The sequence below is a fragment of the Sciurus carolinensis genome, chromosome 17 (genome assembly GCF_902686445.1).
Source record: "Sciurus carolinensis chromosome 17, mSciCar1.2, whole genome shotgun sequence".
Lineage (NCBI taxonomy): Eukaryota > Metazoa > Chordata > Mammalia > Rodentia > Sciuridae > Sciurus > Sciurus carolinensis.
Window position 1 is genome coordinate 55402952 of NC_062229.1, and position 25272 is coordinate 55428223.

At 40.6% G+C, this 25272-nt stretch overlaps 1 protein-coding gene across 1 annotated transcript in view; it reads right to left on the minus strand.

The window, feature by feature from the left end:
* The window catches only part of Cacna1d (calcium voltage-gated channel subunit alpha1 D), a 306525-nt gene that overhangs the window by 122457 nt on the left and 158796 nt on the right, over nucleotides 1-25272 (minus strand). Inside the window, 4 exon segments of the mRNA XM_047530661.1 lie at nucleotides 9145-9248; nucleotides 16124-16320; nucleotides 16819-16971; nucleotides 22894-23036. Coding sequence (XP_047386617.1) covers nucleotides 9145-9248; nucleotides 16124-16320; nucleotides 16819-16971; nucleotides 22894-23036 — 597 coding nt within the window.

The window sequence follows — 25272 nt, forward strand, 5'->3', positions numbered from 1 at the left end:
TCTTTTAAAACCTTTTTTTCTTCCCTCTTTCTTCTTCTGGGACTCCAATTTCACATTCATCAGATTGCTTTTGTATCCATCTAATGTCATGCATGTGACTAATCAAGTTTTTTTTCCGGATGCTGTACTGTTACTGTTTCTCTACTGAGATTTACTATCTAATCCTTTATTACATCCATCTTTTCCTTCAATTCTTTGAACAGGTTTACAGTAGTGATTTCAAAGTCTTTGCAACATTTTGGTCAGCTCTTGATGTGTTTCTACTTTTTCTCCTTGATTTTCCTGCTTCTTTTCATGACTTGTAATTTTTGATCATAAGACATTTGTGGAATATCTGGATTTTGATGTCTTCCTTCAATGGATATTGATTTTCTTGTTTTGGCAGGTGTTTGATTTATTGGCCGTATGGCCTGATACTTTTGAATTCCATTTTTAACCTTTTTAGGACAGGTTCAGAGTAGTCTTACTCTAAAATTAAAGTAGCCTCTTGCCAAGGCCTGGTTTTTCTTAAGTCTCAGTTAAATGCCTAATATATCCATGAAGGTGAATCCTCTGGTCAGAACTCATCAATGAGATTTCCAGTAGCTTGCAGCTTTCTAGCAGTTGTTCTCTGCCAGGCCTCAGTAAGTATTACTTGGCATGTAAGAAGCCTAGCATATGGTCAAACACTTAGGAGGATCTATTCAGATTTCAGGAGCCTCTTCTTTGAACACATCTCTCTAATACTCCATCCTAAAAATTTCAGTTGCCCTAGCAGCCCTGGACTATGTTCTTTGCTTCCTCAGCAAATAGAAACATCCTCTGCTGAGCTCTGCCTCTTTCTGCCACAATCCTAAAAGGGTCTCCAGGTAGAAAGTCAGAAAACCATAGGGGTGACCTCATGTATTTCTGTTTTCATATGGATTCCAATCCTGGGCTGTTTTCATTTTCTGAAAGCAGTTGCTTCCTATTTTTTGTCCTGTTTCATAGTGGTTTATGGGCACAGGTCTAGATTATGGTACCATTAGCCTGTTGAAGCTGGAAGTGGATTCAAATAGCCTTAAATTGGTCTTTCTGTATCTGTTCTTTTATCCATCCAGTCCATTCATACTACCGTGACTTTTGGGGGCAGGTTTACCAAACATTTTATCTAAAAATTTTTAAATATTCATAAGTAGAAAAACTATACAGTGAATACCACCTAATTTCCACAATATCTGCAACATTTTTTCACCTATCCATGCATCCCTTTACCCATTCAGCAATTCATCTTATCCTTTTTGAAGAATTTTAGGGTAAGCTGAAGATATAAAACATTCTACTGTCATGTACAACTAATTAGAATTTAAAATTTTTTTTAAATACCATTTTTACAAAATGAAAATTTAAATCATATCACTTTGTGCTTAAAACTAATCAGTGGGTCCCCTACCCTTCAGTTAATAACCAAAACCTGCACGTGGGTCTACAAGGACCTACACAATCTGGGCTCTGATGGCCAGTCTCTCCTTTTTCTCTGCTCCCCCTGCCTCCCAGTTCCCTGGGTTTCTGCCACCCTGGTTTGTTTAGCTCCTCTAATGTCCTCTGCCTCTTCCTACTGGAGGGCCTTTGCATGAGTTATCACCTTGCCTGAAACCCTCTGACCCAGACTTTTCTCCCACCTTGCCTAGCTATGAGGGCTATTCATTCTTCATGTCTTCTGGGACACTTCACAAAACCCCTAGACAGAAATCAGTTGTGCCCATTAAACAATCTCAGAGAACCATTTATCTTTCTTTCAAAGCATTGCAAAAAATTTTTAATTCTAATTTTTGCCTAATTCATTAGACATAAGCTTCATAAAGACAAGCTGTTTCTGCTCATCTTTGTAACCCCAGTGCTTACTATGCACTTGGCAAAAACATCTTCCACTGGGTCAGTACTCAAAAATTATTCATTAAATGGATAAATCATTCTTTTTCAGAAGTCTAAGACAGAAAAAATATCTAGCAAGATTTTCTGTTTCTTAATTTCTCTGTTATATTGAGCCCAACCAGGTGGTAAAGAGTATTTAAGGATCAACCCCAAACACTGCCTCCACCAGGACAAGCATAGTTATTCTGTTCCAGAGAGTTGAGGAATGAAGTCTTTCTGAAAGCCCTTCAAAGTCAGAGTATCCACAATCTTCCAGCACTCATCTGGAAAGCCCATTTAATTCTCTTAACACTGTGGATCCATATCTTCATTTTATTCTCAAAAATAGGGTTCTGAATTTGTTTTTTCCAATAAAATGTTTTTTAAAAATATATATTTTTAAAGTTTTAAAACCAGCAACTCATCTCACACTCCAAAGCAATAATGGATTCTCCCTTTCATGTGGAACCTGTGAAAGCTATCTCAAACAAGTCAGAGGATACTTAGGCCTTGGGGGCAAACATTTCCTGAAATATTAAAATGAAAATCCAAGAAAGGAACAACTGCTGAACTTTAATATAAAGAGTTCCACATACAACAGACATACTGGTCTTTGTAACCTTAGCTGCCCTGCAATACCAATATTTGATCTCTATAAGCAATTTTATTAGCCTGTAAAAGAATATTACACAGAAGAAAAAAAAACAACTGATATAAGGTTGACAGTAGCATCTTAGGGACAGTCAGCAACATATTTTTCCAAAGTCAAATTATTAAGTGCATAAATATCCTTTTCGCTGTAGGAACAATGGCAACTGTTAATACCACCTACCAAACAGGGAATGCAGGAAAATTATGGCTTTAATTTCAACTATTAAGGTATCAAGAGCTTTCTAAAGAGCTGGGTCTGTGCATGAAAGAGCAGTAATGAATTCTCTTCGCCCTAGGATGAGCGATCAACAGACTCAACAGTCTGCTCTGCAACATCGCTGCCCTCAACAACTTTTTCCTTCCCCTAAACTGTATATCAACAAGCCAGAGGGCAGGTGGAAGGGAGACTGCTTACAGTCTACTTAATGCTCAGGAGGGCAGGGGTGGCCAGAGGTGCCTCCTGGGTCCTCAGAGGTCTCTGCTGTGTTTTATCAAAAGAACATGGTCAGGAACAGATGATAGCCACAGTTGACAAGTGAGAGCACTCTACTGAATCTATTGCTAGTGCCTGGCTGCTGTCCGCTGCTGTTGCCAGGGAAACAGACGTCAGCTTGATGGAAACAAGGATAAGCGAAAACTTTCACTTACCTCGTTTCCACTGATCCCAACAGCCATTTCTATGGAAACAGTAGCTGCGAGCCAGTGGCAGAGAGGTTACCACTCACTTGTTAATGTCAGGCATGGCTACCAGCCTGTGCTCTTCCTGTGCCATGGTATCAACAGCACCAGGATCCTGCTGTCAGCTACCCCCGACAGCCATTTAACTCTGCAACAAGAAAGCTCAGTGTTCAAAAGTATATATAAATGTTTAGTTTGGTTAATAGAAAAAAGGAAATTTAGCATTCTTTCACTTTAAAGCCAAATCAGGACTTAATTTCTTGTTCTACCAAAGCCAAACCATAGGAGGTTACTACTAAAGAATACTGGCTCTTTTCAGCATCCTAACTTCAGCATCAACCTCACTCACAATATCACTTCAAAGTTCAAGAAAAAGACATCCAACTATGTGGAGAAATCCTTCACGACAGCCTAACACCACCAAAGACAAGTCTAGCTAGCTTGGGGGAAGTATTTTGCTACAAACAATCATTAAGGGTGCCTTTAGCATTCTGGCAGTCTGATCACTATTAATTACACACGGGGAAAATAACTTTTAAAGCATAGCGCTATCTACAAAGAGTCCTCCCACTATGCCTCAGACCAGACTTCTATGTGCCATATTAACCACTTACCAAAAATTCTCTGTTGTCCAATGTAGGGAACTCTCATTAATTCAGTACATTTCTATTCTGCAACAGGGTTGCAACAAATCACACTCATGGCATGGCTATCCCATGACCTCAACAACATCCTTTTCAGTTCTAGAAGCAATTTGAATGATCTTCTAAAGCTGCAGATATGTCACAGGTGTGTATATAGAACAAATGTTGTTCATTTTCTATCAGCAGATGTAAGGTGTTGAACAAGAGAAAATCTAATCCCACTCATGAAAAATTTGTAAGAATACCTATTCCCAGAGGGGACATCTCCACTCAAAAAATATTCATAAGTGATACAACCACCACCTTACTGGTGGGTTTTGCCTCCTAAACTAATACTCAAGGAGTAGAAATCAGAGATTTATCTTCACAGTGGCATGAATGTAAATGGACCAGGGTACAAATCTTGATCCCCAAACCTGATTCCATTCTGTGAAGTTCTTACATAATTCAGGCCTCAGTCCCACCAGCACCACCTTCCCTGTCCACATTACACCACAAATCTTTGTTTCATAAAAGTAGCCTACCTGAGTCTTTGTCTAGGCCCTTGGTATTTGATGTACCCAGAATGGGACAAAGTGAGATTTAGAACAATTAAAATCACCCTTGCTTTTCTATAATGCTTTGCATCATCCAATTTCCCTAAAAACTCCTGAAGTTAAATAGGCCTCTAGTAAGATAAAAATGGATTCATTATTTTTAAAAGATTTCTATGTCCTGGTAGAGCTGGAACTTACTGGGACACATTACAAATTAATTCAAAGCCAAATGATTTTGAATTGATAGACATGGGTTGAGTTTACATTTAGTTTTATGTCATAAAACCTGGTTTATTAAGAACATTTATCACCTAACAACACATGAGGCCTGTTTCAGAAAGTATTTCAAATATTTTTGTAAGATATTGGTAAAAGCTTTGAATTCACAGGTGAATTATAAATTATTTTAATCAATTCTTCAAAACAGGCTCAGGAGGTGGTTTGTGTAATAATATCCTTTTGGCATATGTCATTTATGTATGTACACACACGTACACACGTACATACATACACACACACACACACACACACACTTATACAATAAAACATTTAAAAATACAACAGGGGCTGGGTGTGTAGGTAAGTGCTAGAGTGCTTGCCTAGCATGTGTGAGACCCTGGGTTCAATCCCCAGAAAACAAACACCCAGACACACACACACACAGAGTAAAAAGAAAAAAGCCATATAAATTTGATTTCTCACTAGTGAGAGCTATCTTGGCTAATTACCGTCCACTGGTTTGAAAGGACTGCCTTGACTAGCTTCCTTTCTCTCATACACACTCTTGTTGGAGGCCTCCACAACATGACCAGGCACTCTACCCGCTTTGGTTCACTGAATCCTCACTGGACTCCAAGAAGTTAGTACTGTTACTAGCTCGTTTTCACAGGTGACAAAAGTAGGGTTTGAAGCAGCGAGTATTCACCCCAAAACTCACGAATGGAAAAAGTGCAAAGACTCCAGTTTTGGTTACTGGACTCTAAGGCTGGTGTGCTAAACCACCATATGGAAAATGCCATTCTCATCTACTTCTTTCAAAAATCCTCATCAAATATAAGTTCAGTCACCATGATTTAGAACTGCATAATACTTCGCAGCTGACAAAGAACTTTTAACTCCCACGGCTACCTCTCAGGTGACACAGAGTACAACATGAATGTGTATAAACCATGCTCCTCTTGGTCACTTTCTGGAAAATCCAGAAATGCTACACTTCAGAATTTTCACTGGTCCCACATCACCCAGGGGAGTAGAGGAAGATCTGTAAATTTAAGTGAGTAAGATCCTTTATATATTTCTTGAAACAATTCTACATTCATCAGCTGATTTAAAACTACCTCATGAGAACATGTGAGTCTCCCTGTGTCAGGTACCAGGAGACTGAGTCCCAGGGTGAACAAGGGACACTGGCAGGACAAAGCCCAGGTGTTCTAGTCCTCTTCTTGGAAGTCTGAGTCTGGGAGCCTGGGGAGTCCTCCACCTTGGGAACTCAGACACCAACTGCAGGTCAGCCAGTGGCAGGTGGCTCCTGAGATGCAGAACCAAGCACTGTCAGCCAGCCTACCACCTGCAACCACCATTCCCCACTTTGACAAAGTGAGGTGCTGAAATGCCAGTGTGATGTCTCATGTGCCAGTGTGCTGAGGAAAACCTCAAAAGGAACGCAAGTTAAATGAACAGCTTTAAAAGTGAAAAACTGCCAAGTTTTTAAAAAGCCAGCGTGAGAAGATGAGACACGCATCATGTTTGGACTGCAGACTTAAAAGAGACACTTTTTTCAGTTCCTTGGTCATAATGGGATCGGTCCTCAAGGACAAATTAATGTTACATTGCAGCACTAGTTATAGACATCCTCAGTTCTTCCCAAAGAGCACTACCACCAAAGATAAAAGTGTTCATCTGTGCTCATTACTTGGATACACAGGGCACACACTTCATAAGCTTCATACTCACCTTGAAGGAAAAAGGGTCTGTTGTAACACCAAAGATTTCCCAGCACATTAGTTTTACAATACTTTAAAAATGTATAAACACCAAATCAGTGTTAAAGTCAGTACAGGAATACAATAGGATGGTATGGCCACACGAAAAGGAAAGAGCCCAAGAGCAGAAACAAGTATTTTAAAAATGGTCAACAGACTTAGAGACACAGCATCATCTCATACTTCATTAGAAGGCAACACCATGCATGATTTTACCTGAACAAAGATGGATGCCTTTTCATTAAGTGTTTTGGGGATTACATTGTGTTGGTCTGATAGCCCCTCAGGGTTACACAACAGAAATGATCTTTCTTGGGACACTGAAATGCCTATTGCACCCGACCACCAAAAAATAAATAAATAAATAAACAAACTCTACCACAACTGTTAAAAAAAAAAAAAGAATCATAAGATTAATAAGTTTAAAATTGCTTGAACAACAACAACAACAAAAAAAAAAAGGACAAATGGGAAAGTAACTTGGCTGTAGCCAGGCAGAGAACTATCGAAGAGGTGGAAGCAGGAGGTCAGCCCCTCATCAGTGTCCCCTGCTAGCTACCTCCTCCTCTTCTGAGATGTATCACACAAGCCCCCAGGTCTACACTTGGGCTCTAGCACTTGTTCCACTATACTGCTTGCCTAGGGTCTCCCCACTAGACAATGCAGGCCTCAGCACAAAGCCACTGTGTCACAGGTTCCTTGGCACCCCTGGCCTCTAGCCCAGAGTCAGCCACTCAACAGAATCTTGGGAAACGCTGGCCCAATCAGCCAACAAGGCTGGGAGGCTTTGTCTGCAGACACAGTTCTTACTTTACCCAAAGCACCCCTCAGTATTTCCTACCCAAGTGGCCTTCTGAGGAAGCAGAGGCATTGTGCAGACCCTAGTAAGCTGACAGCTGTCACTGTTGGGAAGTCTTGGAATTTCTTTTTAAAATTCATATATTATTTGCATTCTCCTTTGTACTTGTGTTGTAAAAATGTCTCTCAAAAACTTATTTTTCAGTAAACTGATTGTTCATGAGGATGTGTGTGTTTTTAATTCTCCAGGTTCAAGTACCTCCCAAAAGGTCACATGTTGAACCCCCACCATTACAATGGAGAGCCGCTCCTCCTTTTTTTCATTCTGTTTTTAAGCTCCTCATGGTTTGGCTCCTACCTCTGCTTCATCATGCTGGGGCAAGAGTTTTGCCGGGGGAAGCTAAAAGATAAGGCATGTCACTGGCACTGTTAAAATTAGAGGTTTCCATGGTCTCCGTCAGTTTAGCTGGGTTTAGGAGACATGGGGCGCCAAGGAATTCACAACAGAACTGCTGTTAACCTTGTATGGGCAGTTCCTGTGGCAAAGCTTCTCCAGGGATAAATGTCACTCTCACCATCCCGACCTTAAACCTAAGGTCACAGAGGCTCATTAGGAGAAAGGCCTTTTAAAGCTGCAGTGAAAGGACAGGATCTGTAGAAGGGAACTGGGCCAGGGAGGTGGAGTGTGTCACCCCCAGCTCAGACCTGGCCCCACTCTTCTCATTGAGGGGGTACTGGCTCCTGGGCCATTTCTGGGTAATAGCTTCACATGATAATGTGTACTCAGGGTATGGAACTGACCACAGTTATGAGACTTCTCAGTACATAACCTATGGAAACAGGCAAAGCAGGTTTAAGGGAAGGTGAAGAAAGCAACCTGAGTTGGATAACCAGGTTCTGCTTTCTGCTCTGCAAAAGGCAGTGACTTTTCAAAAACTGTAAGAACGTTCTCTTTACTAACATAAAAACATCATTTTCCTGAGATACAACCTTGGAAGGAGCAAAATAAGGTGAGTTAGGATCAGATAAACTTGCTTGGAATCAAGTCCATCGACACTATTTCCTGAGGCTGTCTGGGCTCAGTACAGTGACAAGTTCCTCCAGAAGACACGGATACCTCCCAACCTCCCACCACAATGGCTGCATCCTGAAATTTCCTCAGAGAGAGTCCAGGTAGCCCTTGGCTCCTTTCTCTGGGGCACCTCAGGAATGGTGAGATTGAGAGCTGCCCACAGGGGCTGCGGCATGGCATCTCAGCCACACGCAGGAAAGAGCCCTGCAACACCAAGCAGACCCTTCCAAGCCAGACTCTCCCAAGTCCTCTATATGGAATCAATCCAGAGGCAAGGCAGTAAACTAAGTGAAAATAAAAAGTGATGACTGAATGAGGAGGACCCTTATAAGGCCACAGGAAATTATGCACGAAAGTTTATCATCCTGCCTTAAGGAAAGATATTCCATGGTATGATTAGAAGTGAATCAGAGGGACAATTCTATGGTGACAGCAAGCTAATAAAAGGATCCTAAGGTTTGTAAACTGTTGGGCATTTGCGTGTTAATCTAGGCTTATTTCTCTTTCACAACAAAATTTGAAGCACCATCATTTATAATGTCCTGGGGGTGACTACTGAAATTCTGGGCTATATACGAATGGAAAGAAAACCACGAGACAAAGCCCCTTCCTCAGGGAGACCGAGGCTGGAAGCATGTTACTCACTTGTAATCAACCTCCACATACTCTCATACTAATGCTTCGGGGAAACATTTTCATTAAATTAACAGTGTTTGGCAAGCATCAGAAACACAGAATCTCACAGACAGATACAGGCAGAAAGAATCACAGTTCAATCCAAAAGCAACACACTGAGGGAACATCAGAGTCCAAATGCATGCAGAAAAGCCATCAGAGAGCAGCTGGGAGACACGCAGAGCTGCCTCACACATGGCAGCAGGAGAGTGTGCAACACGGATCCAACTGCTTACCCACTAAGGACACCAAGAACCAGGTTAAGGACGAAAAATGAGCCAAGGATGATCAGACTAACAAAATACACCCATGGCCATTCCCATCCTATCGCATCATTTACCTGTAAAATGTAAGGAGATCAGTTATCAGTTATCCATTTACTAAAGAGCAGAGCCCCAGTTGCAGCTGTCAGACCACTCAGTGCTTTGGCTGAAGGTTAGTGTTCCTAGGACAAGGACTGGGCCTAGTTTATTCCATTTTTTTCTTCGAATAAAGACAAGTTCTGCTGCTAAAATATACAAATGGGCCTACCAAAAGTCTTCCCAGACCAGTTCACTTAGCTAAAATTTTGTACCAATTAATGTGCATTAAATTTGGATCCAGACCAAGAAAGCAATTACAAACGTATCTCATTTTAGGGTAGCCAAAAGGGCAAGCAATGGAAACTACTTAAATCCCAAGTAAGAATGCTGATTAATTTCTGGTCAATAATCATTCTATAGCTTTCTTTCATGAAGACCGGTGAGGTTCCAGGAAACCGCTTGATTTGGGAAGCTTCAGCAGAAAAGAAAGCATCTCAAAGCAAACATAAAGCATTTGGCACCCACCCGGAGGCCCCCTCTAGCAAAGCCTGTGTGGTCTTGGCAACTGTCCTCAGGACTCTGCTTTCAAGATGAAAGAGGTGTAGCTTACCCGCTCAATACACCAAGTACAAGATTTAGTACGAAAAATGACCCAAAGATGACGAGACTGACAAAATACACCCAGGGCAATTCAAATCCCATAGCATCATTCATCTGCAAGAAATAAGATGGTCTCATAGGAGTGGATTAATAGGAGAATCTAATAAGGAGAGAGGGTCACATTAGAGAGAGCATTCGATACATTTAAATAAAACATTTACTTAGACTGAAATCAGAGACAGCAGCCAATGTACATTCACCGCGTATTCCCAGCACACATACACACACAAGCACATGCACCCATACACAGGAAGAATGACTGAGGCTTTGAGGCCAGATTCTAGCACATCGTGGCCCCAGGTAGGGAAATCAGCTGGGATTTGGCCCTTTCCTGCAGGAAACTGCCTCAGTAAGCAAAGGTAGAATTAGCTAGAATTCGTTTTCTGCTCTGTGGAGTTGATAATATTAACTTTGCTTTTAAAATTTGTGATGGTGGAAAAGTCTTAGTTATAGAGACAAACTTATAATATTTGACTCTATAAACTCTTTTTATAAAAAATAAATCTCCTAAAATAAGCTTCTAGTGGAAGTCAACCTAGCCAAGAAAACCCAACCTTAACTCTGGCTTATCTACAATCAGTGAGTGAAAACACAACTAAATGAATGCAAAAAAGAAAAGAAAAAAGTTTCAGAGGCCAGCAAGCTGACATATATTCAGGGGTCACTTGGGGAACAAGAGAAACTCACTTGCACTCACATAAAGACGTTTGCTTTAACCTAGATGACCTCCCATAATAGTTCCAGCTGTGAACTGACTGAGTAGAGGTGAAGGAGGGCTCTGCCAGGAGAAGGTGTCAACCCTACTTCTGCACAAGCTCAAGCTGCATATTTGGGTGTGGCCTTGTCAGACCCTCCAGGGGAGATTTGGTAGTGACCAGAACAGGTGCTTTAAGCATCACAGCTGGATGGAACTTTCCAGCAGACAGGTCAGTTTAAATTGGGCAAATATCCTCCAGAGGAGGAGATGTTAAAGACCAGTCAGGAGACGGAACAGATGACCTCAAGTCTGACCCTTCTGGCATATCCAGAATCCTCAATCAATAAGGAATCTGGGTGATCTCTCCTGCCCTGCAGGGATCAGCCCCTAGGGTGTTAAGCCTGTGCCTTCCTGTACCTTATCTGGCTCCAGGTTTTAGCTTCACAGAATAAAGCTTATGCATTTCACAATGTTTGCAGAAGCCAAACAGGAAAAGAGAACATTAAAAAAAAAAAAAAAAAATCACCTACCATCTGTTGCTGAAGCCTAGGGAGAGGGCATTAAATCCCCTGTGAAACACCTGTTTGGCCACATGAAAATTGATGTGCTTAATAGAACTCATATCAGTCTGCACATCTTATACTGGCAATTAGAGTAATGAATGAGCCAGGGCTGTGGCTGCAATTGTTGATCTAATTAAGTTGGATAAACTAATTTCAGCAGGAAGGCAGAGGGTAATTCTTCCAAAGCAACTACACCACTAAACTTATTTAAAAACCCATGTGTGTAGAAGAAACAGGCCGCCTAGTGAGGTGGCCAGAGACTAGCCTCAAGTCAACACCTGTGACAGAGTTTTCTCTCGGCCTGTTTTCCTCTGTTGGAACAGAGGTGCATGTGGCAGAGGAGAGTGTTAAAGGGAAGGGGAGAATGTAAAAGTGCAGGGCTCCATTAGGAAACCTCACTCTTCTACCACTCTGCCAATGTCAGCTGACCAGGCCATCTGCTTCCCCAATCTTCCTTTAGGCCTCAGTCTGGTGTTCCAGAATATGGCCCTAGTAGCAGTTGTCTGCTCCACTTGGAAGGGAAACTTTTCTTTAAAGAAATTAAAAAATTAAAATCCCTTTTAATTTCTTGAGAGTAGGACTCAGCATACTGGCATTTGGTCAAATCAGAAGTATCACCTGGAATGACAGTTGAGGGAAAGCTGGAGCAGCCATGGGAGACCAGCTCTCCCTGGCAGAAAGCGGGCAAAAGACAAAACTTAAGCTTCGAGGGCCTTTCTCCCACCTAAACCTTCTCTACCAAGCCCCTTATCAGAGCCAAGTATTTATTAGACCTTCCCATATACATCAGAAAAAAAAAATCAGAACTGCCAAGCTGTTCCCCCAAAAACACCCATATGAAGACAGAATGTGCTTCAGACTTTGCATGATCTTTATCAACAGTGGAAAAAACTGATGTGACCTAAAGTGCAGCAATTTATCCTGGTCTCCAAGAAATAATTTTCTATTTAGATTCAGCTTTCTCTCATTTTACAGGCTAAATGCACATTCATGTCTTAACTTAATGGCCAATGTCTTTTTTGTTTTCTCTAACTGTTGAAAATACTACTGGAAACTTTGTCCACTGCTTGTAGCTCCTCAGGCATGGACTACAAGAAAGGCAAGGCCTTGACTGATGACCTGGACAGAAATTTCCCAGGTGCTTCGAATGAAGGACACTGTTAGTTGACCATGAGCTTCCTTTTAGAGTCTGGCAACCAGCACCTCCAGAGGTGTGTACTCAGATTAGAGGCCATAAATGGACTAGATGACTAGCTCTATCCTGAAACCAATACTTTCAAATTAACTTCCTACATTCAAAAACATTTCCTCTAAGTTGAAGAGGAAAAATAAATAAAACATGCCATCTGATTTTTCACCTTAAAGACAAGGAAGCTAAAGCCAGAGAGGTTCAGTAACCTGCCCAAGGTCACACAACCAGCCTTATCCAGCCTCAAAGCTCTTTGCTTTCACTACACCCTACTGTCTTTGTGGGCAACATATATGTGAGTCAAATGACACTTTGATTAGGTTTAAGTAGCTCACTTTGTAAAGAAGCACTAATTATTCTTCCACCAGAAGTCAATGATTCCAAACAGTTCTGTCCTACCTAGGTGTGCCTTTCTGCATATGGGACCTACTACTGTTCCCAAGTCATTTGTGACACATTATAGAGAATTACAGCATTAACTAGCTGAAGAATACTGACTGGATATAAACTTGACTAGATACAAAATATTCCCCCACAAAGACTTTGTCCACCATATTCAAATACCTAAAGAAATTTGCTTGCAATTGATATTTAAAATGGAATCTCCTTTGCTACCCAAGATATTCTCTTTTATGCCCTACCTATGGATAAAAATAGATATTGAGACATGGTTCATCTACAAGGAAGCAATGGGCTTGGAACTCTTGAAGGGTGGCAACAGTCACTTGCATTTGATGAGCACCTGCTCTGTGCTGGCCAGGGATGTTCTGTTCTGAACACAGCTGTGTGGGTTTCCAGCTGATAGTGGCCCATAAATTATTAGGAAGGCTTGGTTCCTTGGCTCCTGCCTATTTCTATGATGGGGTTAATAAATGCAATCAATAAGTAATTAAAAATAATTCTGATGTCTTTCAGAAAGTAGGTTCTTAAAGAACACTCTAGGAGACATTACTTAGCTGCCCCCTAGTGTTTCAGAAGGATTCACAAATTGCTGACAAGTAGAAAAATGCCAAAATGTTTATACTGGGTGCTAGTATAGACTAGGGGGTCCCTGAACTATAACCCAAAGGCCAAATCTATCTTGCTGCCTGCTTTTACATGACCTTCAAGTAGCTGTTAAATTTTTAAATGTCTGGGGGCATATCAAAAGAAGAATATTTCATAACACATGAATATCATATGAAATTCAAATTTCAGGGTCCATAAATGACATCTGGGTGGAATAGTGCCACACCCATTCAGTTGTATATTGTCTGTGGCTGGTCCTGAGCTCTACTTGCAGATCTGAATAGTTGCAACAGGGACCACAAGGCCTGCAAGGCCAAATATATTTACTACGTGGCCCTCTATAAAAAAGTTTGCACACCCCTACTTTAGACATTAGATTTAAAAAAAAAAAAACCCACACACAACCACATGCTAAAAGACCCTGGGGATATACAGTGGTGTCTCTACATTCCACTGTCTCCAGCTTCAAGATCCCAGATCTTCTATAAAGGGATACAGATTGATATAATGTTTAGGAATTACTTGAGCTCCTCCATCAGAATAAAGGGGCTATATAATTCATAGAGTATGTAATTAAGTTGTCAAATTATTAACTATGTGATTGTCATATTAACAATAAAGATAATTATATCATCCTAGATGATACTTAAAAGTTCTCAAGAAAGCAAGTGGAAATTTGTTTGGGGGAGTTTTCTCTTTTAATCACAAGCTCCCAGCATTTTCACTGCTTGGTAACAGGACAACTGTGAGGGAATCAACATGTAGAAATGTAACATGAAGTATAAAATTATTCATTAGTCAAGGCATGTTGGATCAGCAGTTGACAATTCATCCATAACAATAGAGAGTAAAACAAAGCTGAGAGGAATCAGATTTTTACTTTTTAAAAAAATCAGAATGTTGTTTCCTATACTGTTTTGGGGAATGAATCAGAGTTTGGGCTAGTTGGATGATTCTTCTTCTATGTATCAGAAACTTCATGGAAAGAGAGGTTGAGGTCTCACTTTGAGTAGGATTTGCAATTTAGGAGATAGTGAAAACAAATACTTTATCTGACCTGAGAGTCCCTATGCCTGGCCATGGTCTTAGCTCATCCAATATAATATCCTGCCTCATTTCCTTTTCATGAAAAGGCCCTGTCTTACAAATATAATTAATAGATATGCAATGACTCTCACACAGAAACACACAAACTCTCTCACTCTCTCTTCCCCACCCCCCAGAACAATCGTAAAAATGAGGGGAAGGAAGAGAAACAAGATATAACATGTTGGTGATACATCAGCCTTACCAAACTAGATTTACACTTTGGACACTAAAGGTACAAACATGCCTTTTTTGCCTAACATTGAACATACAGTCGTCCCTCAGTATCTGCAGGGGAGGGACTCTGGGACCCTTCCCTGCCCAATACCAAAATCTGCAGATGCTCAAGTCCCTTACATAAAATGGCAATGCATTGCATATGACTTACACACATCCTCCCATGTATTTTCAAACACCTCTACATTACTCTTAATTCTTAATAAACTATAAATGCTATGTTGTAGTCATTTCATTGTATTGTTTAGGGAAAGAGAAGAAGGCTGCACATGTTCAGTACAGGTGCAATTTTTTTCATTCCTGCATATTTTCACTCTGCAGTTTGCTGGATGGGGAGATGTGAGACCTATGGATGTGGAACCCATGGATACAGAGGGTCGACTGTATAGGGGTTTCTATAACCTGGCAAGCATAGTGCCCACCCATGAAGGGAGGCAAAACCTATATATAATCATTATACGTTCTTTAAATTATAGAGTAATATAAAATCCTGTCAAATTTAGACTTAGAAACCATGAGAAGCTATTTCTCAATTTGCAGGCCTTCTTACAAGAAGCCATCAATTCAATAAGTACTTCACTACTAGTTTCCTTTTAACAATTCATTATTGGAATCCTCATTAACCCCAAATGGACTGGGATTTAGGCTCCAAATCTACATGTTAGCTATTTTTCCCAGTGACTTTTATATAGCAGGAAAAAATTTCTAAACTTCTGTGAGATTTTCAAATTCTACCAATAAACAAACTCAGCCAAGGAAATTGCTGCTATACTACCACTGTACTTCATTCATAGTGAATCTTCTGGTTCTGTCAGGAACAAAATGAATAAGACCTTAATCACTGAAAGTATGTCCAGTTGTGGGATGAACCTGAGTCTTGGCAGTTTGACATGTCTTTTCTACCCTCTCTGCCAGAGTTCTATAGCTCCTACGAGATAGGAAGAGCTAAGGACTTTTGCTGGGCTGATTTATAGTAATGCTAATAATATAAAAGCGAAATAATTATAATGGGAAAAACTTGTGCTGGGAAAAGGTTGTACTGAGCTATGAAAAGTATGAAAAGATTATGTTCCCCTCTTCCCTTTAGGATCTGGTGAAATAATCTGCTTTTATATATAAAAGATTAAATTCAGCCTGTGGAAGATAAGTGGGAAAATATGCTCTGGCTCTCAAGTTTAATCAGAACATCCCTGGTCACCTGAAGTTCCTTCCCAAAGGGAACTGGGCAGTCAGCAACAATTCCCCAAAAGCAGCACTGAGAAAGGGGAAGACTACAAGGCCAGGAGCCAACGATATGCAGAAGTGTTCAAGAACTTCAACTTAAACCTCGAGGAAGCAGAATGAAGAGGCTCAATGAGTCTGCTTCCCTTCCCAAATAACTGACTTCCAGGGTTTCTTTCTCAGTCATCTCTCACTAAAGAAGCATTTATCCAAGGGAAGAACATGCCACAAAGCTCTCCTCAAGTTGCTTACCCAGTACAGCACATCTGTCCAGCCCTCCATGGTGATACACTGAAACACGGTGAGCATGGCAAAGGCAAAGTTATCAAAGTTGGTGATGCCTCCATTTGGGCCAACCCAGCCACTCCTACATTCCGTGCCATTGGCGGTACACTGGCGTCCATTCCCTGAGAACGCACATGGAGCTGGGTCCTCTTCAGCTACGATATCTGTAAAGAGAAAGCAGGATATGCCACTTGGGAAAGGACCATTCAAGCCCAGAACACTTGCCAAAGCCCAGAACACTCCACCTCCTACCCATGCCATCTCAGAATCCTAGTTGCCCTTCAAGATCATTTCAAATACTTCCTCCTCAATGGAATTTGCCATTTCCTCTCATCACAATCCATTGCTCTGCACTCATTCTTACGGTGCCTTTCCTAAGCTTATAGATCACAATGTTATTGGTCTGGATCATGGAGGTCCTTTATCTTGTTTGCTAGGACATATTACACAGGAAATCAGAATGGAAACGAGATTAAGTTCTCATTTATTCTTAACATAATTCACACTAAGAACTAGTTCAGGACACTTGCTGGTATATTTGTCATCAAGAAATACCCTCTGCACCTTTTTTATTTTTTAAAGATTTTTCCTAAGACCAAAAGTTGCTTATGGGGAAACCAAAACTTTTAAAAGTTAGATTAGTTACCATTTTCATTACTTACCTGAGTCAGCAAAAAAACATGTTTTGTGCATTTTTCCAATAAAAAGTTCCAATCCTATAATAGCATAGATTATGATTACAAATAATACCAAAAGGGCTATGTGAAGGAGGGGAACCATGGCTTTTATAATGGAGTTCAGGACAACTTGTAAACCTGGGAAAGAGAAAAATCAGTTTGTGAGCCAGGAAGATACTTTGGATGAGGCACATATTTAATTCCTAATGATACTTGCTATGTTTAAGACATATAGTAATAAAACCATTCAAAGAAACTAATATTAAACCTGGATGGAAGGTGAGCTAAACAGATCATCTAATCCAACTGCCTCACTATAAGGTTGAAAAAACTAAAGTCTAGAGAAGGACTGCCAATATCAGTCACTCATTCACTCATTTACACCTTATTTATCCATTCAACAAAACTCCTTGACCATCTACCATGAGCAAAATAAGGGCTAGTGTTTTGGATAATATGAAGATGTATTACATAAAGTGCCTCTCTCAAGGTTATATTCTAGAAGAAAACAAGAATTTAATACAAATTATTCTCAGGTAGCATACAGATGCTAGAGTGTATTAAATGGCTAAAATTAAAAAGGGATGAAAGACATTGCCTCTGAGTAGGGTGAGGAAAGACAACTCCTGGCAGGGCCTACAGGCTGAGTAGGATGGATTTCCACAGATGCATATGAGTGAGAACCCAGTACCAAGAGCGGCACAGCAGGAATGAGCACAATGTAGGTTTGGGGCAAGTTTTGATCCATGGCAATATAGTGTGAAAGAGCATCAGGAAAGAGAAGGAGATTGCAGCCACATCACTAAGTTTTGAATTTGGAGTTATGAAGCCAGACTGTAGTCCACCAGCAAAAGGCAGTTTCCTCATAAAGATGAACAGGACAGCAGCAGGTAAGAGAGGCAAGAAGTAGTTCGAGAGTGCGGGGACTCCCCAGGTAGGTCCGAATGAGGATCAGGATAAGACCAGAACTCAACAGATCAGTGGAATGAGAGGAAGGTACCTAGGCAGCACTCTGATTACCTGAGCCAGGGTCACAAAGAAAATCCCAGCACCCCAAACAAAAACAAATGTTTCAACAGGAAGATCTTTCAGGATAAGGGACACAGACCAGGAGGCAGAGGGGCAAGAGTGACTTTAGATCTGTTCAGTTTGAACGCCTGGCATAACATTAAAGTACAAGTGTCCTGTAACTGAAATGTGGACTTGAGAAAGAGACACAGAGAGACAGTGTAGGTACAACTGCCAAGGAAAAGACAGAGACAGAGTTGAGGAAGAGAGGGTTGGTGGGGCAACACTGGAGACCCAGGTTTTCTGGTTCCCTGGTTAGTGGTCCAGTGTTCCCAACACCCATGATCTCAGCTTCAGTTCTGTTGCTCTTTTCTCCTCTTTCTTCCCCTTCCCCACTGTCTTTCTCTTTCCAAACTGTCCCTTTTTTAGTGTATTCCTATTTTCCCAGTACCTATTCAAAGAAAGACTACAAGAAGCTAATGTGCTTAAAGGTAAACAAATCAGGGGTCAGGATAAGTGAAGGAAAGAGAACACTCACCATCAATAAAAACAAAAGTTTACCATTATAAGCAGCATTGGGAAGAGGTGGGGTGGGGTGGAGCTGGGCAGGTCAGGGAGGGAAGACTGACAAGAGGGTTTCACACCCAGGAAGACCTTGTCTTTCTAAAGTCTTCAATACAACAAAACACTAGGTGCTACCTTTAAATATTCAAATGGTTTCTTTGGGGGTAAATATGACAAGTAGGATGATTTTCAATATTTTTGCATCCTAAAAGGATTAAATGGAGGTGGGGGGGGAAGCAATGACTCTAAACTACTTGGACAAATTTTTTTTTAATTTTTTGTTTTTTTGAGACATGGATAGCTCATCCAAAATCATCCATCAGTTCTCTTCAAGTCTATGGCAGTGAAGCATAAGCCTCATGAACATTTTTGAGTTTAATGTAACATGGTCCAATTTATGAGATGATAAAATTATATCTTAATGTGAACATGTATATGTTCTTTATATTCAGCTTCTTTGGACATAATCAACATGTACAGTAGATCTCATGGGACGCTAATCAAGGAGGCATAGGAAGGAGTAGAATGAACTGCCAGGCCAGAAGGAAAGGACCTGGGTCTGGTCTCATGTAGCTGTCCACCAGCTGTGAGAACCTCCAGTTACCACCTCTTAATAGGCTCGGCTTGCTCATGTAAAAGAAGATGCAGAGAAAAGAGCATTTTTAACAACTGACACTTAGAAAACTGGATAATTGTATGTAGAAAAATGAAATTAGACCCCTCTCTCTCAGCCTGAACAAAACTCAAATTGAAATGGATCAAAGACTTAAGAATTAGACAAAACTCTACAACTGCTAGAAGAAAATATAGGGTTAACACTTCATCACATAAATGCTGGCACCAACTTCCTTAACAAGACTCCAAAAGGATAAGAAATAAAATCAAGAATCAATTAAGTGGGATGCCATCAAACTAAAAAGGAAATGATTAAGAGCATGAAGAAACAGCCTGCAGAATGGGAGAAAATCTTGACTAGTTACTCTTCCAATAGGGAATTAATAACCAGAATATACAAAGAACTCAAAAAACTTAACACCAAAAAAAAAAAAACCCCTATCAATAAATGGGGGAAAAAAAAAAAAACTTCTAAAAAGAAGAAACACAAATGGCCAACAGGTATCTGAAGAAATGTTCAGCATCTCTAGCAATCAGGGAAATGCAAATTAAAAATACACTATGATTTTATCATATTCCAGTCAGAATGGCAATGATCAATAATATGAACAACAACAAATGCTGGTGAGGTACGGGGAAAAGCTACACTTATATGTTGCTGGTGGAACTGAGCCTAGTACAACCACTCTGGAAAGCAGTATGAAGCCTCCTCAAAAAAATAGGGCTAGGGGGCTGGGGTTGTGGCTCAGTGGTAGTGTGCTTGCCTAGCATGTGTGAGGCACTGGGCTTGATTCTCAGCACTGCATATAAATAATAAAATAAAGGTCCAATGACAACTAAAAAATATTTAAAAAAATAACTAGGGATGGAGCCACCATATGATCAGCTATCCCCCTCCTTGGTATTTTCCCAAAAGATCTAAAATCAGCATCCTACAGCGATACAGTCACCTCAATGTTTAGAGCCACATAATTCACAATAGCTAAAATATGAAATCAACCCAGATGTCTGTCAATAAATGGATTAATAAATTATGCTATTTATATACAACAGAGCTCTTCTCAGCCATGAAAAAGAATGAAATTATGGCATTTTCCAGTAAACAGATGGAAATGGAGAATATTGTGCTAAGTAAAATAAGCCAAACTCAGAAGCTCAAAGGTCAAATGCTTTCTCTCATATGTGGAAGCTAGAGTAAAATTAAGGAAAGGGGATGTGAAGAACCAATCAAATGTGAATTAATAGATGAGTGAAAGGAAGTCCAGTAGAGGAAGGAGAATGGGAGAGGGCAGGGAGGACAGGAGAGAAAGTGGGGGGAATCATGAACTGAAACAGATTTCCATGCATGTATGAGTTTGTTGGGATGAACTACACAGCTCTAATCAAAAAATAAATAAAAAAGATACAGACATACCAGAAGATCTTTAGTTCTTTTCCATTTTGATGATCTTGAATTTTGGTAAACACTGATCAGTTAACTGAATATCGGAGGTCAAGAACTCCACAAATGTCTGAATTACCACCTTTTGAAATATAGTTGCCTTTCACTAAATGACTATTCCCGTAGAAACATGCACACAAAATTATGTCATATATAACAGTCTGACACAGTCTCTTTCGAAGGGAGCAGACAATTCTTAAAGTACAAATAATCAAACATTCCTGGGCATTTTTAATAATTTCAGGTACTTAGAAAAGAATCACCAAGCCACACAGAAAATAGCATGGCCCAGGAACCCAACTCCTTCCCCTAAAAATCCATTTGGGTTTGATAAGAGGAATCAATGTTCCCCTCTTGGTTAGTTAAAATATGGGCTTAAAAGTCATCAAATGAGACCCAGATTCCCATCTCTCCCTGTTATCCTGTTGGGGGAAGAGATCAGATTTCCAACAAATTGCAAAGAGCAATGTTTCTTGGAAAAAGTAAGCACATAGTTGAAAACTGGTTCTCTGGAGTATGGGGGGCACTGCACTAGTCCATCTGTAGAAACCTTATTAGTCAACACAATGCCAGGGTGTTCTGGAGCGTTCACTGGCCAGAGATGCTCACGCACACACAAGTCACAGCCTCGCAAGTCTGCACGCAGCAGTCCTGTCGTTTTCTCTTTGGGGGAAAAGGCTGTCATGGTTACTTTGAAATTAGATTAAGCTATAACAACTAAATCTGAAAGAACATGTTTGCTCACTGAAATTCTCATTTAATCATGTTACACTTAAAAGAGTCAGTCATTTCCAAGGTATTTCTATTTTTCTCAATTGCTTCCAGACAGTTCTGTGGTTCAGACTTGTGCTGATCTTTTTCAATGAAAATAAATGAACCATCTGGAAAAACAAGTACACATAAAACACCACTTCCTACATTTTAAAATGTTAAATTTGGAAATAGTTGGGTTTTTTTTTTTTTCCAGAGGATTTTTGATGCATTCTGAGTGCCAACAGGTTTAATAAAATTCCATGAAGAATTTCTGGAGAAGAAAAAAAAAATCTGTGCTCTTCTGATGACTTAATGAATTGTGGAAAATAGGCACACCCTGCAGTACTGTATCCCTACTTCAGGCAACCACCTCAGAAGCACCAATCCTAAGAAAGGTGTCAAGATTTCTATCCTCTGAAGTCCCCAACATGGGGGGGTGGTCCTCCTATGGGGGAGAACAATGAGGCAAACCCCATACTTCTTGGGAAAGGCTTAGAGGTCTGCAGCTGTAGGCACTAGTGCAGAGAGGACATCTGTTCCAACCCAGGTATGATTCAACCTGGCCTGGAGGTCTGATCCAGAAGCAGACCAGGGCCTGGCACGTCCTGGTACCATAGGGCTTAGTGGATACCACCACTATCCCTGGCTCTGAGAACCTGCTCTGAGCTTCAGATATGGTATAGTGCTCTCCCTCTATTCTCTCATTGGGTTCTCACAATCACCTTCAAGGCAGGTACTGCTGTGCCTTCTACATTGGTGTGGGAGCTTAAACATTCATCCCTTTCCCTCAGAACTAGACAGGCACATAAAGAATGAAATTATATCATTTGCAGGAAAATAGATGGAACTTGAGAAAACTACATTAAGTGAAATAAGCCAAACTCAGAAAATCAAGGGTCATATGTTTTCTTTCCTATTTGGAAGTTGAAGAAGAAAAAAGAAAAGAAAGGTGTTTGGGGAGGAGGGTGAAGATCTCATGAAAATTTGAAGGGAGATCAGTAGAATAGAGGTAAAGGACCAGGGGCAGGCAAGAGGAAAGGAAAAGGGGAAATACAAGGGAATGATATTAGTCAAATTATATTGTCACATTGTATGCATGTATGAATATGAAACAATTAATCCCACCATTACATACAACTATAATGCACCAATAAAAAATATGAAAAAAAAATAACTGGACAGGTACAATTCCTAGTAGTAGGGTAGCTAACCATATTTCCCAGGAGCCCAGCCCCCTGTTGTAAAGTTGCTCCCCACTTTACAAAAAGGCTGTGGGGTGAGTCATTCAAAACCCTCATCGACATCACCTACCACTTTCAGACAGACAGGCCTGGGACAGGGAGATGGTGGGATACCATCAGAGAAGAAAAGTAGACTGGCATCAGGATGTGAAAAGCCAGGTTCTCCCACCACTACCCAGCCTCTCTACAAAAGGAGTCTCCTACAAAATCAGAAGTACAATAATCACCACCTGCGCCCTTTCTGGGCTATCTTGGAGATCCAAAGTGACAGTGCGCGCCAAAGTGTTCCGTCATCTGTGAAGGTCTGCACAGTTGGCTGCTGGGCCACTGATGGGTACACAGCAACTCACCTCAGAGCACTCCGTTTCATAATCCTGAGACCCACCTAGAAGAAAAAGATCAGCACGCTCCTGGCTCTAAGAAACAAAAAGTGCTTACTGGGCACTCCTGATACTAGTCGAAGTGGTCGTAACACTCGGAAGGCACGGAGGGCTTTGACATCAAAGCCTCCTGATTTGCCGCTAGAGTGGTTCCCGCCTTCTGTTTCTTTGGTTAATTGTTCCAAAATTACACTAAACAATCTGAAAGAAGAAAGAAATGTCTGTCACTCAGGAAAGCAAAACAGGATAATAGTAGTTATTTTTAAACAAGGGCTAATTCTGTGAGGCTGTTGCCTAGTGAAAGGAAGGCAGATTTAAAAAGGCGAGAACCCCATCCCTTCTTCTGAAAGGATTTGGGACAGAGGCAAATGTCATCTGTTTCCATGCCAATAGAGCATCCCAGAGCAAGTCAGCCCCCCACCAAAGTAGGTACTCACAGGGGATCCAGTGATGACAAGTGGAAATGCCCCCAACCAAAATGGCGGCAACAGTGATCCTGGTGATTACCATCTACGCGTACTCGTGATATGCTTCAGCACTTCACATCTCATTAGTCTCACAAAAATGCTATGCAGCGGGGATCATTAACATTTTACACATTCAGAGACAAATTCAACGGGAACAAGTAATCTGTCCAAGGTCACGCAACTAGTGGCAGAACATTTTAAACCAGGTGTGCTGGTCCCATAAGAATGCAGATTCCATAAGGACAGGGAGTTTTAATTTGTTTTGTTCCTTTAGTCTGTTCTACTCTAGTGCCTAAAACAGCTCCTGACATACAGGAAGTGCTCAAAAAATATTTCATGAGTAAATCAATGAAATGACTTCAAAGTCCCACATCTTAATGTGTTAAACCACTTTCAAAGCCATCACTGACACACAGACACACCCCACCTGAACCCTCACAGGAATATTTAGGGAATGATGTAAATCACAGATGCTAAGAAGTTGTACAAAGACAAAAAACAGTTACCTGAGGGAAGGGATTAATATCATTTTCTCTTTTGAAATGTGAATAATATTGTAACTGGCAACCATGATGAATTTTTTCCTACTCTCAGAAGGTTTTTTCAGATAAAGTTATTTCCAGGCAATCTGTTCATTTGACAGTTACTTTTGCTCCTTTGCTCTTTTAAACAAATATTTATTCTTTGGAATTGTTACTCAGTTTTCAGAATAAATATAAATTTGCCCACTGCAAATAGCATCAACTATGGCCAATCAGATTGTAGGAATGATTGGCCCAGCAACAAAGAAAAGGTTCCTAAAGTTTAATTAGCAGCCAAAGGAGAAATTTTGCCACCACTGGATCACCAAGACACTAAGTCCATAAAACACAGGGTGGTCTGATTACAATCCTGATCGGGCACAGCCATGTCATTCTGGGCAGTTATAGACCAGCTCTTTGTTGTAATAACAGTATAGCAATTAGCAACAAATCCAGCCAGAAGGGAAAATAAACCAGATCTCTACCTTTTCAAAGTCTTTTTTTAAAAAAAATAACTTATTCTTTTTAGTCTTTCAAAGCTTAATGGCAGGCTCTCCCTAGTTACAACTGGGGAAACATACCATATTTATGATAGGTTTCTCATTAGCATAGTTTTTGAAAATTACTGTAAACCCCTTCATCAAGGATAAAGTTAAAAGTCCCTCCTCCAAAACAAATTCATAGCTGCACAGAAACAAAGCAAAAGGAAGAAGGAAAACCTCAAACTCTTCTGAAATGTGGAAGCCACAGGAATTTTCATCCCACAGGGTTAGGAAAGTAATTTATGCAGGTGGTGACTTAAGATTGCCTTCAAGTATCAGTGTTTTGCAGTGTGTACTTCATAGTTCTTTATCCTGTTCTTCAGCAATGGCCTTGAAAATAGGTGAATAATGTCTCTCCCACTGCAGAAGAGGCTGAGGAAGAGAGAAGCCAGCTGCCATTTCTGAATGGCACTGGGCTGGAAGGGGCTGGACTATTTCCATACCTAAGAGTTCTGAGACTTTAGGAAAATTTCTCTTTCTTTGGGCCTCAGTATTCCTCTCTGTAAAATGAGAAGTCTGGATTTAGGGACTCAGAACCGGGTCCTTCCCATTCTCATATTCTGGAATTCTAGTTCCCCTCATTACCACTGTATGAAAAAAAAAAAAAAAAAAACACGCACACACACACACCCCTAAAAAAGGACATGAGAAGAACATAATATTTACTCCAAGACAAGAGGAAAAAAAAAAGAAAAAGAACTGCCTTGGTAGCTGCAGAATGAGGACGCCATGTTCTTCTTCACAAAAGCTTAAGTGCCGAGTCTGAATGCCTAAATGTCTCCTTACTGAAAAGTCAGAGAAGTAGGATAAAAGTTGATTTGAATCAGACAGTGTTTTAAAGGGAGTGATGTCAGCTCTGGTAGGCCCATTGAGTACTCTTGTGGTCACATTATTAACAGCTAATATT